Source organism: Centruroides sculpturatus, unplaced genomic scaffold (genome assembly GCF_000671375.1).
Source record: "Centruroides sculpturatus isolate CEXI.00-Female unplaced genomic scaffold, Cexi_2.0 scaffold46, whole genome shotgun sequence".
Classification (NCBI taxonomy): Eukaryota; Metazoa; Arthropoda; class Arachnida; order Scorpiones; family Buthidae; genus Centruroides; species Centruroides sculpturatus.
In genome coordinates, this window is record NW_019384418.1 from 509,656 (window position 1) to 526,913 (window position 17,258).

A 17,258-nucleotide genomic window follows, 5' to 3' on the forward strand; every position below is an offset into this window, starting at 1 on the left:
GGTGAAGAAAAAATATGAATAAAAATATTCATGATGTTTTTAATTAACACTGAAGCAATTTATCTAATTTATTTTTTACTTTCATCAAACTGTCTTTAGTTGTGTCATCTAGTTGAACTTCATCCATTTTTTCTGGAAGACTCATGATCATCTGTCAAAAATGCAAAATAGTTTTAATTTCAAAACATAAAAAGTATAATTTACTATTGATATTCACCTTGCCACTCTCTACAGAAATGACCACATCGCTCTTATTTTCCATGCTCTGTGATTGCATTGTTACTGGACTTCCGGCTAGTGAAAGAAAAACTTCTCCGAAACGAGGCTTCCTCGCATGCGGCGTCGGCAAACTAAATCAAATTATTAATATTAACAAGTAGCAAAAGCAAGAATTTATTTAATTTTTTTAAAACTTACCTGGGATCAAATTTAGGTGTAATCGGCTGAAAAACTGCCCTAGAATTTAATGGAGTAGAAAAGGGATTGTTTGAACGTGTTTGAGATTTTGTAATGCTTTTAGTTTTAATAGAAGTCTTCCTTGTGACCTATTAATAATAAAAAAATTGTGGATTGAAATAAAACAATTTCAATCTTTTACTTAATAAAGAATGCAATGTTTCAAATATTTTCAATTGTATTGGACTAAATCTAAATATAATAGTGCAGTAACATGGTCACACATGATGACTGTCAATGAGTATGGAGGAAAAAATGTGCATTAGAAGTGAAATGTAAATCTAAAAGGGGAAGGTTTTAATTTCTATTTTTATCAGTAATTGTATACAGACAGGAACAAGTTCAGTTTTACCATTTGCAAATAGTGATTCACATCACTATTTCAAGAAATAGTGATGTGAATCACTATTTCTTGAAGTGATGTGATGTGAAATCAAAGAAATAGTGATGTGAATCACTATTTCTTTGATTTCTGTGAATCACTATTTCATCACTATTTTCAAGAAATAGTGATTCACATCACTATTTCTTGAAAATTTTTACAGTGATTTTAACTTTTGTGTTGATTAAAATTATGATATTAATACACTATATACCAATTATTAAAATAAAAGTTTATTTAATCAAATATTTTTCATGTTAATTCAATGCAATACAAACATTATGAAAATTTTAAAAATTTCAAGATTAATTTTTAATTTGAAATATGTTTTAATAATTAAATTAAGACAAGTCTCTTTTTATATGATGATATAAATTAGTTGGCAAAATATTCTAGTTTTCAAAAATGACATTATATTCTGCATCAAATATACAATAGTGAAGTTTTCTAGGATTTGATTTTTTTTATCATAAAAAATATCAATCTTTACCAGTTGCAAAATCATATATGTACTCAAACCATGAATTTTTGTTATTTAATAACAATCATAAATAATAATACTTAATCAATTACTTGCAAAACTTGATAAATATTAATTACTACTCTGCAGAATGCATGTATAAGTGAAAAGTTTCAATATACCTTTCTAACTCTCTTAGATTTGGCCACTGAACATGTACCCTTAACTTCTTCTTCTTTCTTTCTGAAATCCAAAATGCTTATATATTTTAACAGATAATGTTATTTCTGATAATCGTTTTATAGTGTAAAGAATAAAGGATTTCATTGGAATTATCAAAAAAAATTGTACTTAAAATAAAATGTTTTTTTTAATTACCTAAGAACAGATGAGACATTATTAGAAAGATTCTGAATCTCTTCTTTGACACTATTTAAATTTAAACTTTTCTTTCCACCTTGATCTGAAAATAAATTTTATATAGAGTTCTGTGAAAAATTAAAATTGTTTCTATTTCTTATAATAATTTCTTAGAGATCTAAAAAAATTAAACACTTAATTTTCTTAGTTCAGGTTGATGATGAAAAAAAAATTAATATATATAAAGAAAGATTTGAAATGAAAAACAAAATGGTTTACAAAAGTAGATATTTTTCTATTTAATTCTATATTATGATTTAAGACAATCATCATGTATAAAGCCAAATAAAATTAATTTGTATATATGCAAGTATAAACATTTTAAATTTCTGACAAGAATAATTGCATTTTATATATAAATTAGCTGAGGTAACTATCTTTGCTCAAGAAATTTAAGTAAATTTACTTATACAGGTATACCTCGCCTTACGTCGGTAATTGGTTCCAGGAAAACGACGTAAGTCGAATTTACCTGTCTCCGAATCTACTTATCACTAGGAAAGCATTTTAAATAATATATGGTTAATAAAAATCTATTTTAAGCTTACAAAGAAATAAATTTTAGTTTTTAATATAGTACAAAAAAAGTAATCTAAATTTACGAATGCGTGTACTGTAAATACAGTACATACTTGTATATATTTTAATATGATTTTATGTGCTTTAAACGTTTATCTAGTGATATTACGACTTCAATATTTGTGGCGGACAGACGTAAAGTCGAATAAAATGACTTAAACTTGATTTTTATTTTTCCATATACTTTTTTAACAAGCGACGTATAATCGGGAACGACGTAACTCAAAACCGACGTAAGTCGAGGTATGCCTGTATATAATTGTGTTTGGTTGAATCTATTTTCCATCAAAAGAAATTCTAACACAAGTAAAAATGGTATTGGTCTAGTACTGCAAACATTTTGCTCAAACAACAGGCAAACCAATCAAATTTCATTTCACTAGCTTTTACCAATGTTTACTTTTCTCTGTTACTGACAACATTAGTCTATTGTATTTGAATTTCACAGTTCATGTCACACCCAATGTCTTCCAGGCAAAACTTCCTATTCGTGCAAAAGACCCGATAAGAATTGGGCATAAACTATTTATTCTTGGCCAACAATATCATAATTTATCAAAGCTTATAAAATCAACAGATTTTTGGAAACAAAGTAATCTACATCCTTCCTAGGACTATCCTATATGTAAAAAGTTTCATAGAAATTGGTTCAACTGCTCTTACACTGAATAAATATAATAATTAATATTTTGAAATTTAAATTGTCATTCTTGAATTTTAAAACAGCAGACAAACAATATTTCTATCATAATGTCATGTAGCAATTTTTTGGTACATTCATGCAGAAAGTATTTAAGTTTCTTTCATCCATACAATGATTAAACTGACTGATGAAATTTGATATTTCCTTGATAAAATTTCTCAACATCAATAATTTTATATTCTCATTTTTAAATGCTGATTAATCACAAATGCACAGTCAAATATCCATTTCAAATTCAAAAATTAATTTGAGAGATGTAAAATGAGATATTCATTTGCCTTAGAGAATTAAATTACACAAGAGGCAGAAAAAGCAATTATTTAAGTTTTCAATATACAGTAGTTTTGTAATCATTTTTCAAAATTGCCTGTAATGGTAACAATAACTAACATTAAATGGGGTAAGTAAAATAAGACTACAATTATTGAAAATATTGGTTTTACTGATTCTGAAAGGGACATGTCAAAACAATTAAAAATCATATAGCTTGAAAATTTAACAAGAATTACTAATAATGTTATAATTACAATATTAACTTACTTGCCTTGGGACTAACTATGATAACATTAAACTATTGATAGCAGTATTGTAATTGTAAATAGAAGCCCAGGATTATTTTGACTAATTTCATTAGTGAAAAATTAAGACTATACAAAAAAAGGACTCAAAATTTATTTTGTATAGTCTTAATTTTTCAGTAATGAAAACAGTATTGTAATTATTTTAATGGAGTACACTGAATTGAAAAACTTCTTGTAATCAGCAAATCTTTTAGTTTGGTTCCAAGCGAATAAATTCCATATACAGTGGTACCTCAGGTTACGAACGCCCCAGCATACGACATGAAATTCGAACATATTTTTGCTCCACGATACGAACAAAAACTCACCATACGACGTTACATTAGTTCGCATTTTTCATTTGTTTTTCTTACTACAGTTATTTTTTTAATGTATTACTTGGCTTTAATTTGAAGATNAAAAAAAAAAAAAAAAAAAAAAAAAAAAAAAAAAAAAAAAAAAAAAAAAAAAAAAAAAAAAAAAAAAAAAAAAAAAAAAAAAAAAAAAAAAAAAAAAAAAAAAAAAAAAAAAAAAAAAAAAAAAAAAAAAAAAAAAAAAAAAAAAAAAAAAAAAAAAAAAAAAAAAAAAAAAAAAAAAAAAAAAAAAAAAAAAAAAAAAAAAAAAAAAAAAAAAAAAAAAAAAAAAAAAAAAAAAAAAAAAAAAAAAAAAAAAAAAAAAAAAAAAAAAAAAAAAAAAAAAAAAAAAAAAAAAAAAAAAAAAAAAAAAAAAAAAAAAAAAAAAAAAAAAAAAAAAAAAAAAAAAAAAAAAAAAAAAAAAAAAAAAAACATTAAATTAAAGTCACCACTGGATAAATCGACATACTTTTTCTGTCCCACACTCGTTTAGACATCTGATAAGTCGACTACTCTCCTGAAAAAAACGAGTTAACCCCACACAGCAGAATTTGATTTTGCACTTTCTCACCTTTCATTCAAGCATTATTTGCGGCAAGTGTTTCACTTTTCTGTTAGAAATGAGTATCTGAAACCTAACAATGCTTACACCAAAGGAAAAATACAAACTTTTATCTGAATTTGAATGTACTAAAACTTTGCAAGCCAAGAAAACCTTCCAAGAACAATATTGGTAGAATTCTGAAGAAAAAAAGAGGAAATTAAGAAACTTTTTCTTGGATTTTCGTCGCAGCTGTCTCAAAAACGCCAAAGAGAGTCGTCATACAAAGATGTCAAAGATGCTCTGGTATGCTGGCTAAAGCAAATTCGTTCATCAAATCTTCCTGTTTCAGGGCCGATACTGAAACAAAAAACGATGGAAATCGGTGAGGTACAGTACTTGAAGTAGAAACCAACTTTAGTGCCACTGATGGATGGTCGGAGAGATACATTGCACATACTGTACAAAGCACTATTGTATTTTCCTAATTGTAGTTTTCTGGTTTTTCTCAACTTCATTTTAGTTGTCATATCAGATAACTCGACACATTTCCACTTCCCCTTGGGGTGTTGACTTATGCAGACTCAGCTGTATATAAACTTCTATTTTTATCACGTAAATACATAATTACATTGTTTTTTTTTAATTTAGAAGAGATTGACCAATCCTGTTTATTTCAAATTAAAAAAAAACTGAAAATAAATATTGAAAAATTGTAAAATTTCTTTTTACTTGTATATTGATATAAAATATTACAATGTATTTCTATTTAAACACTTTTTAACTAAAAATGTTCAAATATTAACATTTGCAAATTCTAAAAATGCACAAATTTTATTTCATTCTTAAATATTTGAAAAATAATAATAATTGGTATTAATTTTTTACAATATTAATACATTTTTACATATATAATTTATTAAAGAATATTAATTTTCTAGTTCTCTAATTTTAAATCAATTCTATGATAACAAAGTTGTCAATCTCATCACAAAAAATTATAAACTATTTTATATCTATTTTTTGGATAGAAATTTTCTTAAAATTACAGTTTTTCAAGTTTTATCATTTTTAGTCTTTTCAGAAAATATCTCAATCTCTTTTTTCAGTAATAATTATATTAGTAATGTGTTTCATTTCTCTATTACTTTTGATTCCTCACTACAGTATTTTTATCATTCTTAGAGCTTGACTGCATTTTCTCTTTTGTAATATAGTTTTAATTCACAAATTACATTCTAGTTTAGATGTCAGTTGAAATCTGTATAAAAATCTCAACTGTATTGTAAACAATTACTTTAAATAATATATATTTAGGTTAATTACAATGATTAAGATATGTGTTAATAACATATGTTCTATATATACAGTACTGAACAAAAATAAAAACACCCAAGTCAATATTTTTAACGTTAGAAAAAAGGGCATATAAAAGTCATGAAACATTAGTATTAATAATTTGTTAGGCATCTGTTTTTATTTATTAATTGAAATATTCTGTTAGACATTCTCTGAACAAGATTTTTGTAGTCTTCATACCCACCTCTTCCCAGGTCTGCAGAAATGCATTTTTCAGTACTCAAATGACATAAAAGATGGTTAGCTGCCTATATTTATTTCACAAAAATTTCCTATAGATTTTCCATTGGATTGAGGTCTTGGAAGCATGCTAACCAATCCAGAACTTCAATATCATTGTTCTGAAACCCCTGGTATATACTGCACTAAATATATGTTTGCATTATCTTGCTGAAATGTAAAAGGAATGGGTACTGGTGTTGTTTAATAATTTGAACCATTCATTCTTGATGAAATAAAAGCTTAAGGTAATTATCCTGAAGCACTAATGCCTTCAAACATTGCATTAATAATTTTGACTGTCCAGATGGACTGAATGGATATTTGCATAATTTAACCTCAGTGCTTTTCTACGCATAATTTTATGGAGTTAACGTGATTTAATAATTTGTAGACACACTATATTATAAATACCCGTACTTGAAACATAATAGTGTCAAGTTGAAATAAACAAATTTGATTTTCAGATTATTGGTGCAGGACTTTTGGACATCATTGTAAATACTCTAAAAAAATCAACTTGTTCTGAATTCAATTGATTACTGATTGTAGAAATCCTATATAGTTATCATTATTGGCCTGCAATTTGAAAAAATTGTAGACCTATAAATTCCCACTGTTGTCTATCCATCTTTCCTTAATCTCAAGAATGAAATTAGATAAATGAAAGATGACACCAGATATGAAACCTTAAGGGCAGGATGCCCCAATTAACTATACAAGAATTTCCAATGTAAACCAGAAGTCATGTTATTTCAATTCAAAAACTTTTCCATGTAAGGTGTTAAATAGGTGACTAGCATGACTATATCATTAGAGGAATAGTATGATATATAGGGACAAGCCTCTACTAATTTGAGGTGGAGAGCATATATTTTAAATTAAATAAATTAAAAATTGCAGCGCATGATTGGAAAACTATAGTAATTTCTCTATTAAATTATACAGATTTTTACTTTCTGAGCAACTTTTTTCAAAAAATAATTAGTGAAGATTCCAAACATAAATGTGATTTTATTTTGAGCTTCATAAACTAAATAATTCAGTAATGGTTGTTGTATTGTGTAAGCCCAAAATGAGATCACCTCAGCCAAACCCAATACACAAGCAACCTCAAACCATGTTCTTAAAACTTTGATGATAACTGATGTTTTCTTAATTATTTTTCTATGTATTATATTGTAATAAATAAAATTTTATTTTTACTTACATGATAAGCTAATTTAAGCAAGCACTTGTTCAATTAATCTAGGTAGATAAACTGTAGATTACTACAAAAACTAAACACACAAGAAAATCTAATGCTGCATGTCATTTACATATGACCAAAATGTAAAGCTGGTTGGCAATGATGATTGGAAATGAAACTGAAACTTGAAATTCAAAGCTAAAAATATAATATCAAACTGAAAATTCTACTCAATTGCCAATGCAATTAATCAGGTAGCCAACTCTAAATTATAAATATCTAGAAATTACATTATTACCAATAATGAAAAATCTCCTTTTATGTGTACGAAATGAGGACATATAGTAACCCTACAATTAGGTATTCAATCATCTTTCAAAATTGCCTCAATATAAATTCAATTGAATGCATTAGTTTCCAATTATTCCTAATTCTTCAACTACTTTTATCAATTTTAAAAAGACATGCTAATACTATATTAACTAAGAATTTGGAAATCATATATGAAGATGAACTCTAGCAAGAGTGAAGGAGGACATCATGTCTTCCTTCACTCTTGCTAGAGTTCATCTTCCACTAAAACAACTATAGCATAGTTGTTTTAATGGAAATATTTATATAATATACTACAATAATATTTTTTTCTAAATCACCAATCTAAACTAAATCCCTGTAGCTTAAGTACATTTAAGTTTGCAGTATTTTTTGTGTGGATCAATGCAAATGAAATATTTTGGATTATTTTAGAATTGGTGAATATTTGAATTTATATATGCTTATGTAGAAAATTGAAATTTAATGTAAAACTAATTATTTAAAATTTGATTTTAAAATAAATTTTTTATGTAAATTTTAAAAATTATTTTAATTATCTGGAAAAAGTTATAAAAATTACTTTAAACATAAATTATTAAATGTACATAGTATAAAAATTTTCTTACTAAAAAATTCTTTTACAGTCATTGCTTTCACTTTCTGGAAAAAATTAAGAAAAACATTATTAAATCCTTTCTTAAGCTAATGTTTTCAGAATTAAAATGAATTTAACTGTAGCATAACATAATTAACTTCTTAATAAAACTTTTTAAAATAATGTTTAAAAAATTGCTATCAACGTTATATAAAAAGTTTAATTTACCTTAGTATAGCTTGAAATTTCTCTGATATATATTGAACGGATGGATGTAGCCACAGTTTCATGAGCATCAATCATACTTTTCACACGTCTCTCTACTTGCCGATCTATTTCTGAACAAATTATATTAATTTCTTTCTCTTTTAACTGTTTATCATCCTTTGCAAGGGATTTGGATTTCACTTTCCTTTTTCTTCCTCGTTTAACTGGCATTATTTCATATGATCTGTATGAAAATAAAAACAAAATTAATGAATAAGCTAAAAATGAAATAGAATTACCTATTATCTTATTAATTAATAAGTAATAAAAATTAAAAGAATGTGCTTGATATTCAGAATCAGTTTATGAAACATTCTGTAAATAAATTTTGCATTTATTTTAAATCTAAATTAATTATTATTTTCATAATTTTGTCAATTAAAATTGCAATTTATTGTGCACTTGCTGAATTAATGTTTCTGTTTTAAATAAAATTTAAATAGTATAGCTGATTTAGCTTATATAAATATTTAGAAAAAGAATATTTATAATTAAAATATTAAAAAAATAAGAAATAGTGCTCCAATTAGAGTTAGATTTATCTTTTATAAGTTATAAATGAAAAACTTGTTTAAAGCTGTAATATTGTTTGGAATATTTTAAATAAATCATGCTCTATTAATGCAACTAAAAAGTTAAATACATTCTGAAGTAGAAATTGTTAACAGAATGAAGCATGAAAATTGTATTGATATTAAAGACACAAAAAGATATTTTACAAAAGATGAAATGTTATTAGGAAACAATATTGAAACCTTACTGTATTTAAAAAATTTTTGTTACATTTTAAAAGTAATTGTTATTAAATAATTTTGAATATGTAGAGAAATACGTAGGTAAGTTTCACATTTTACTTTATGTATTGATTAAATGAAGAGCAATACAACATGGTTTAAATTAAGCCAGTTCATTTTTTCATTATAAAATATATCACTGTTCAACAAAATCAGAACATTTAAACCAGTATTTTTCAATGTTTATCTCATGGCACACTATAATGATGAATTATAGTGATTAAGGAATGAGTAAAAAGAAAGATTGTATTTTTCCTAATTTATTTATTAACACAAAGCAATTTACTATAATTTCTTAAATTAAAATTTAATTTAAATAATAATTAAAATTTTTAAAAAGTCTTATTTATTTTTTGGTTTATTATAATTGAAAATTTAATGAGATATCTGATCTAAGAAAAGCAATTAACATTAAGTCTTAATTTGCATTTAAAAGTGGCAGGATGTTTGCCTTTAGAAAACTGTCCAATGTCTTGTTATTTGTAAATTAAAATAATTTGAACTAAATATTGACAATTATACATACATTTTAAATTTAAACAAAATTTAATTTTAAATGAACTAACCCAGTGTTATGTACAGTATATATAACTTTGGATATGAATATAGATTTTTTTACCATAATATGTATACATTTATTTATTATAACAATGGAAAACTCCTGTAATCAATTTAATGAGGTTTTAATTTTGACAAGTACACTTATTGTTCTTTGGGCTTCTTTTGAAAATAATTTATTTAATAACCTTCAAAAATTTTCATGGCACACATACAATCCTCTTGTGGCATACTGGTTGAAAATCGCTGATTTAGACAAACAGCATATATTAATTAATTATATTTTCAATTAAAATGGAGAAAAATAGTACATAAAATACTGATCATAATCAAAATTTATTTTAAAATAATCCTTNAGTGCTCCAATTAGAGTTAGATTTATCTTTTATAAGTTATAAATGAAAAACTTGTTTAAAGCTGTAATATTGTTTGGAATATTTTAAATAAATCATGCTCTATTAATGCAACTAAAAAGTTAAATACATTCTGAAGTAGAAATTGTTAACAGAATGAAGCATGAAAATTGTATTGATATTAAAGACACAAAAAGATATTTTACAAAAGATGAAATGTTATTAGGAAACAATATTGAAACCTTACTGTATTTAAAAAATTTTTGTTACATTTTAAAAGTAATTGTTATTAAATAATTTTGAATATGTAGAGAAATACGTAGGTAAGTTTCACATTTTACTTTATGTATTGATTAAATGAAGAGCAATACAACATGGTTTAAATTAAGCCAGTTCATTTTTTCATTATAAAATATATCACTGTTCAACAAAATCAGAACATTTAAACCAGTATTTTTCAATGTTTATCTCACGGCACACTATAATGATGAATTATAGTGATTAAGGAATGAGTAAAAAGAAAGATTGTATTTTTCCTAATTTATTTATTAACACAAAGCAATTTACTATAATTTCTTAAATTAAAATTTAATTTAAATAATAATTAAAATTTTTAAAAAGTCTTATTTATTTTTTGGTTTATTATAATTGAAAATTTAATGAGATATCTGATCTAAGAAAAGCAATTAACATTAAGTCTTAATTTGCATTTAAAAGTGGCAGGATGTTTGCCTTTAGAAAACTGTCCAATGTCTTGTTATTTGTAAATTAAAATAATTTGAACTAAATATTGACAATTATACATACATTTTAAATTTAAACAAAATTTAATTTTAAATGAACTAACCCAGTGTTATGTACAGTATATATAACTTTGGATATGAATATAGATTTTTTTACCATAATATGTATACATTTATTTATTATAACAATGGAAAACTCCTGTAATCAATTTAATGAGGTTTTAATTTTGACAAGTACACTTATTGTTCTTTGGGCTTCTTTTGAAAATAATTTATTTAATAACCTTCAAAAATTTTCATGGCACACATACAATCCTCTTGTGGCATACTGGTTGAAAATCGCTGATTTAGACAAACAGCATATATTAATTAATTATATTTTCAATTAAAATGGAGAAAAATAGTACATAAAATACTGATCATAATCAAAATTTATTTTAAAATAATATTTTAAAGATTATAGATTAGAAACTTGATAGTGTGAGTTGATAGGGAATGAGACAACCTTGAACTAACAAAAACTTGAAGTATACAAAATACATATACAATGGAAAACAGTAATAATGATACATCCATTATGTTATATTAAAATATCGCTTTAGTAATGATAATGATGATAATATATTGTGCTTAAAATACATGATGTCCTGTACAATATGGGGCAAGTGACAACCATATTGAAGTATCTGACAATTATATCATTTCACTAAAGCAATAAATTGAAAACCAATGTTAGACCTTTTGCTGTGCTTACAATTTCAGTGTATTGTGTCTCCTCATATATTTGAATTGAATTATTCAAATATGCAATTTTTGTATGTTCTGACTAGAATATGTACAGTACTTTGGATTAAGGTAGTGCCTTGAACTATATGGAACATTGAACTAGTGAGACGGTATTTAACAGATGTGAATGCTGTTTCGTCTGATAGATAAATAGGAATAGGATATCAACAATTGGCATATTTTTGTGAGAGTATGTTGACAGAATGAAATAATATAAACTTTCATTAGACATAATGCAATTGGTATGCATAGAATTTGAATCAAATGATTTCAAAAGGAAAGAAAACCATTTTAAGAAAGTTCTGGAATTTGTCTGCAGACTATTTCATAGGAAGATTACCATCTTGATGTTCAGCTTTACATGCTATGACAACAGAGTATATATAAAACAATGAAATATTTGCTAGCTCAATATTATTTATAGTGATATAGAACTTTCCAGTACTCTACAAATTGAAATTTGTTTAGACTTGTGATACATTAAAGACCCAGAAAATAACATGTTCGTTAAAATAATGTTTTTGCAGGTTTTTCAATCAATCTTCAAATAGCATAGTCATATACTGTATCATCTTTGAAACAAGATGCATACAGCAGAATGTACCAGTACAAAATGTATAGCATCGTCTATAATGTTCAGGTACAATTTGTAGAATTTTATGAAAATACATAAACATCCGGTAACTTGACATTGTCAAGAATCTAGTACCACTCCTATAGTCAAATTAATGAACTTCTGTATACTGTCAGTTGGACTTTTAAAAATTGTTTGAATAAAAGGGATGCTCATGAAGTAATTTTGTTCCAAAACATTTTTAAAGAGTGAATTCAATTTTTGTTCTAGTTTAAATAACTAGTTCTTTTTATTAATAAACTATTTTTTATGCTTTCGCAAGAACTGTCATTTATTCTATCCACAACATCAAACAAAATTTATTAATGTTGTAATTACTTTCTATTTTAGCAGGGCTGTGGAGTCGGAGTCGTGGAGTTTTGGTGTTTTAGTCGGAGTCGGAGTCAGATGGTAAGGAAAAGTCGGAGTCGGTAGATTTTTACGCGACTCCACAGCCCTGTATTTTAGTGTAGATACATAGATTAAATGTTAAATTGTAATTTACTTTACTTTTAGATGTTTGATTTCAATTTGAATAATATATTTAAAATAAACAGAAAATACTAAATTGACTGAAGCAACAGTATAGTTTAGAATCTCTTGCTGTTAGCAAAACATGATTAAAGCAGAAAGATGCTTTTTCAATAACTATTGCAAACTACTTTTTGTATAGTTTAAATGTTTGTGGTACTATATACTGTATTTATAAAAAAACTAGGAATTATAGATCAGTTAATATAAAGATATATCAACATATCTTTTGCTTTGTACAATTTATGCCATCTTTTGTTTTAAAACAATTCATTCCTCAAAAGATCTTCATAAAAAATTTTTGAAGTTCATTCATTTATGTAAAAGTAGATCATCATAACTGATTAACTAACCTACCAAAACATACTACTTATTTTTAAAATCAAAACTACAATAATCACTCAGGTTAATGCTATTAAAATATAAACTAGTCATAAACAAATCATGATATAAGACTTAAATTAATATACACAAAATATGGCATACAGAACAGAATATCACTACATGCAACAATAATCAAGAATACACCAAGGACTCATGCCATAAAAATGTTTTGAGAGTTCTGTTGTACCTTTTTGTTTTTGTTTATCTTTTATTTCAAATCTTTTGTTCTTTCTTTCATATTCGCAAGCCTTGAATTCCATTTTAAAACATTCGACTGATGATGATGATGATTTTCTATGGTTGAAAGTACTTACATTATAAAAAAAAATTTTATGCCATATGACAGTGTGTGTCTAGTAATGTTATTTGCTTAATATTACATAGCAATTATAAGATAAATTTATATTATTCAGTTAATACACAAAACTGCTCTAAGAGAAAATCTAATAAATTTAACAATTATTTATTTTTTAGCTGTTTATAATTAAAAAAGCTTATAAATAGATCCACAATAATAAAGGACATTTTTACATGTAGAAATGTAACTACAGATTACATACATAATTGAGTTTATATACATAGCATTCTATACTTTATTATATAAGCTAAAACAAGATTCTAAGAGAGAAATGAGATTAAAGCCAAAAAAAAAATTGTTTGAATCCTTATATTAATTTGTAAAAAAAATGCATTTAAAAATTTTTATTATATTACTATTAAATATGAATGAGAGATTATTAATTAATAACAGGACATAATTTCATATGATGATGGTTAATTTTACAAATGATGTCAAAATTAATATTCAGATACATTTCATTCAATGAAAATCACAGAGAAAATAATGATCAAATATTCAGGCAATTAGATATTCTAAGACAAAAAAAAAAAGTTCAGCAATGAGTTGCATGACATTCCTGACAAAGCTAGGAAAGTTATGCAACATGTTGCTAAGATTTTTTTGTGTTTAAGAAACAAAAAAATCTTAGCAGGTAGAAGCCGAACTAAATAATATACATTAAAAAAAAGTAAAAGTTGTCTATGTTATCATCTATTATGACATTTTATTAAAAAATAACTTTTATATTATTAATTATTATAAAAAGGAAAAAAGCTTAATTTTGAGGGTAGAAATGAGTTTTTTAAAAATTGTAAATACCAATAAATAAAATTTTCATTAAGTCTGACCCTATTTGAGTTATCTCCCCACAACCTTGATCTTCAACTACCAAAATTTAATAGCATCAATGCCCTTTATATATGTTATCATGACAAATTATAACCACATTAGGTATCTTATTACAAATTTCTATACTATATGTGAAAAAAAAAAACAATAAGATTGCTATTGTATATTCGAATATAAATTTGTATATGCATATTCCCAGCGAAAGCGCCATTTCATGGCCAAAATATTTGAATCATATAAAGCAGCCAGATTATATGCATTTGCGCATGCACGTTACAGAGCATCAACCTCATGCGGTTTAGCTGGTGGTTGCTACACACCATCATATATAATGCTTCCAACAATTCTATCCAGGGCTGGCACAGCTTCCCTACCATCAGATGTCACCACATGCCATTGATATACTTTATTGCATTATGTAGTCTACTGCAGTGGCGGCCTTAGGGGGTGGCGAGCAGGGCAATCGCCCGGGGCCTCGCGCAACAACCAAGTAGAAAAAAGTTGATATTTAAAACTTTTTATTTTATCCTTGGCTATTAGTTATAACAATAAAATAAATTTAATTTATAGTACAGTATATATTAATATTAATAAGTGCCTACTATTTCAATTCACATACTTTGCACAAAGGACAAGGGCCTCGCAAAGATCTGCCGCCCAGAGCCTCGCAATGGATAAGGCCGCCGCTGGTCTACTGTGTATTATGTAATTACTTTATATTAAAATTTCTTTTTACTCTTTTCACTACATTGTTCGACTGATTAATATTCAATTGAAGACTGTAGTTTATATTAATTAAAACCAAATAAAAATGAAATAATGAATTCATTTCAAAATTCAATTTCGATATAAATCCTTACATTTATAAAAACATGGAAACTTACATAAGATTATCTGGATCTGATTAATTTATTGGTTATTGATAAATTTTATAAAATTTGTGTAATTATCAATTCAAAATATTTATGACAATTATATTGTCCTTCTAACCTGTAGAGAACTAAACTANTTACTATTAAATATGAATGAGAGATTATTAATTAATAACAGGACATAATTTCATATGATGATGGTTAATTTTACAAATGATGTCAAAATTAATATTCAGATACATTTCATTCAATGAAAATCACAGAGAAAATAATGATCAAATATTCAGGCAATTAGATATTCTAAGACAAAAAAAAAAAGTTCAGCAATGAGTTGCATGACATTCCTGACAAAGCTAGGAAAGTTATGCAACATGTTGCTAAGATTTTTTTGTGTTTAAGAAACAAAAAAATCTTAGCAGGTAGAAGCCGAACTAAATAATATACATTAAAAAAAAGTAAAAGTTGTCTATGTTATCATCTATTATGACATTTTATTAAAAAATAACTTTTATATTATTAATTATTATAAAAAGGAAAAAAGCTTAATTTTGAGGGTAGAAATGAGTTTTTTAAAAAATTGTAAATACCAATAAATAAAATTTTCATTAAGTCTGACCCTATTTGAGTTATCTCCCCACAACCTTGATCTTCAACTACCAAAATTTAATAGCATCAATGCCCTTTATATATGTTATCATGACAAATTATAACCACATTAGGTATCTTATTACAAATTTCTATACTATATGTGAAAAAAAAAACAATAAGATTGCTATTGTATATTCGAATATAAATTTGTATATGCATATTCCCAGCGAAAGCGCCATTTCATGGCCAAAATATTTGAATCATATAAAGCAGCCAGATTATATGCATTTGCGCATGCACGTTACAGAGCATCAACCTCATGCGGTTTAGCTGGTGGTTGCTACACACCATCATATAATGCTTCCAACAATTCTATCCAGGGCTGGCACAGCTTCCCTACCATCAGATGTCACCACATGCCATTGATATACTTTATTGCATTATGTAGTCTACTGCAGTGGCGGCCTTAGGGGGTGGCGAGCAGGGCAATCGCCCGGGGCCTCGCGCAACAACCAAGTAGAAAAAAGTTGATATTTAAAACTTTTTATTTTATCCTTGGCTATTAGTTATAACAATAAAATAAATTTAATTTATAGTACAGTATATATTAATATTAATAAGTGCCTACTATTTCAATTCACATACTTTGCACAAAGGACAAGGGCCTCGCAAAGATCTGCCGCCCAGAGCCTCGCAATGGATAAGGCCGCCGCTGGTCTACTGTGTATTATGTAATTACTTTATATTAAAATTTCTTTTTACTCTTTTCACTACATTGTTCGACTGATTAATATTCAATTGAAGACTGTAGTTTATATTAATTAAAACCAAATAAAAATGAAATAATGAATTCATTTCAAAATTCAATTTCGATATAAATCCTTACATTTATAAAAACATGGAAACTTACATAAGATTATCTGGATCTGATTAATTTATTGGTTATTGATAAATTTTATAAAATTTATGTAATTATCAATTCAAAATATTTATGACAATTATATTGTCCTTCTAACCTGTAGAGAACTAAACTATAAAATATCAAACATCAGATATCTATTGAATATAATCACATATTTTCTGTCATATGTTCTAATATCAAGATAAATATACATCGCTTAAAGTAGAAGCCATAAGGTAATTTGAGTATACATGAGTACTGTATATACATGTATCTAAAAATAACGTCTACCACGTTTTCGTCAAAATCATGTTCACATATAACATTTTGTGACATTATAGTATTATAAAAGTAATTTTGAAAAGTATTTATACCTGAAAAGGCCACTTTAAAGAACTTTCCGAACTAAACAAAACAAGAAAAAGTCGTTACCGCCATTACGTTTAAAATCGAAAAACTCAGAACGTTACTGGCTGAAAAGATTTTTCTCCGCTAGGAGGTAAACATCAAATAAAAATATTTACATAATTTAATTTTATAACAATTTA

The 17,258-nt window shown here is 25.8% G+C and overlaps 1 protein-coding gene across 1 annotated transcript; it reads right to left on the bottom strand.

The window, feature by feature from the left end:
• Nucleotides 1–9: 9 nt before the first annotated feature.
• Nucleotides 10–17,198, bottom strand: LOC111619294 (borealin-like). Its single transcript, XM_023360985.1, has 8 exons — nucleotides 17,085–17,198; nucleotides 8,360–8,582; nucleotides 8,163–8,196; nucleotides 1,677–1,761; nucleotides 1,481–1,541; nucleotides 418–545; nucleotides 218–350; nucleotides 10–151 (listed from the first exon to the last, which is right to left on the bottom strand). Exons 2-8 carry the CDS (start codon nucleotides 8,567–8,569, stop codon nucleotides 44–46), a joined length of 759 nt encoding a protein of 252 aa, XP_023216753.1. The 5' UTR covers nucleotides 8,570–8,582; nucleotides 17,085–17,198; the 3' UTR covers nucleotides 10–43.
• Between the last annotated feature and the right edge of the window lie 60 nt (nucleotides 17,199–17,258).

Bases quoted from the DNA above. Each gene is read 5' to 3' on its own strand.
- LOC111619294 (XM_023360985.1), bottom strand. From the start codon at position 8,569: ATGCCAGTTAAACGAGGAAGAAAAAGGAAAGTGAAATCCAAATCCCTT. The intron at 1,762-8,162 runs GTAAGAAAATTT...ATTTATTTTCAG, and splicing joins GACTGTAAAAGAATTTTTTA to ATCAAGGTGGAAAGAAAAGT. The intron at 546-1,480 runs GTATATTGAAAC...TATTATTAATAG, and splicing joins AATCTAAGAGAGTTAGAAAG to GTCACAAGGAAGACTTCTAT.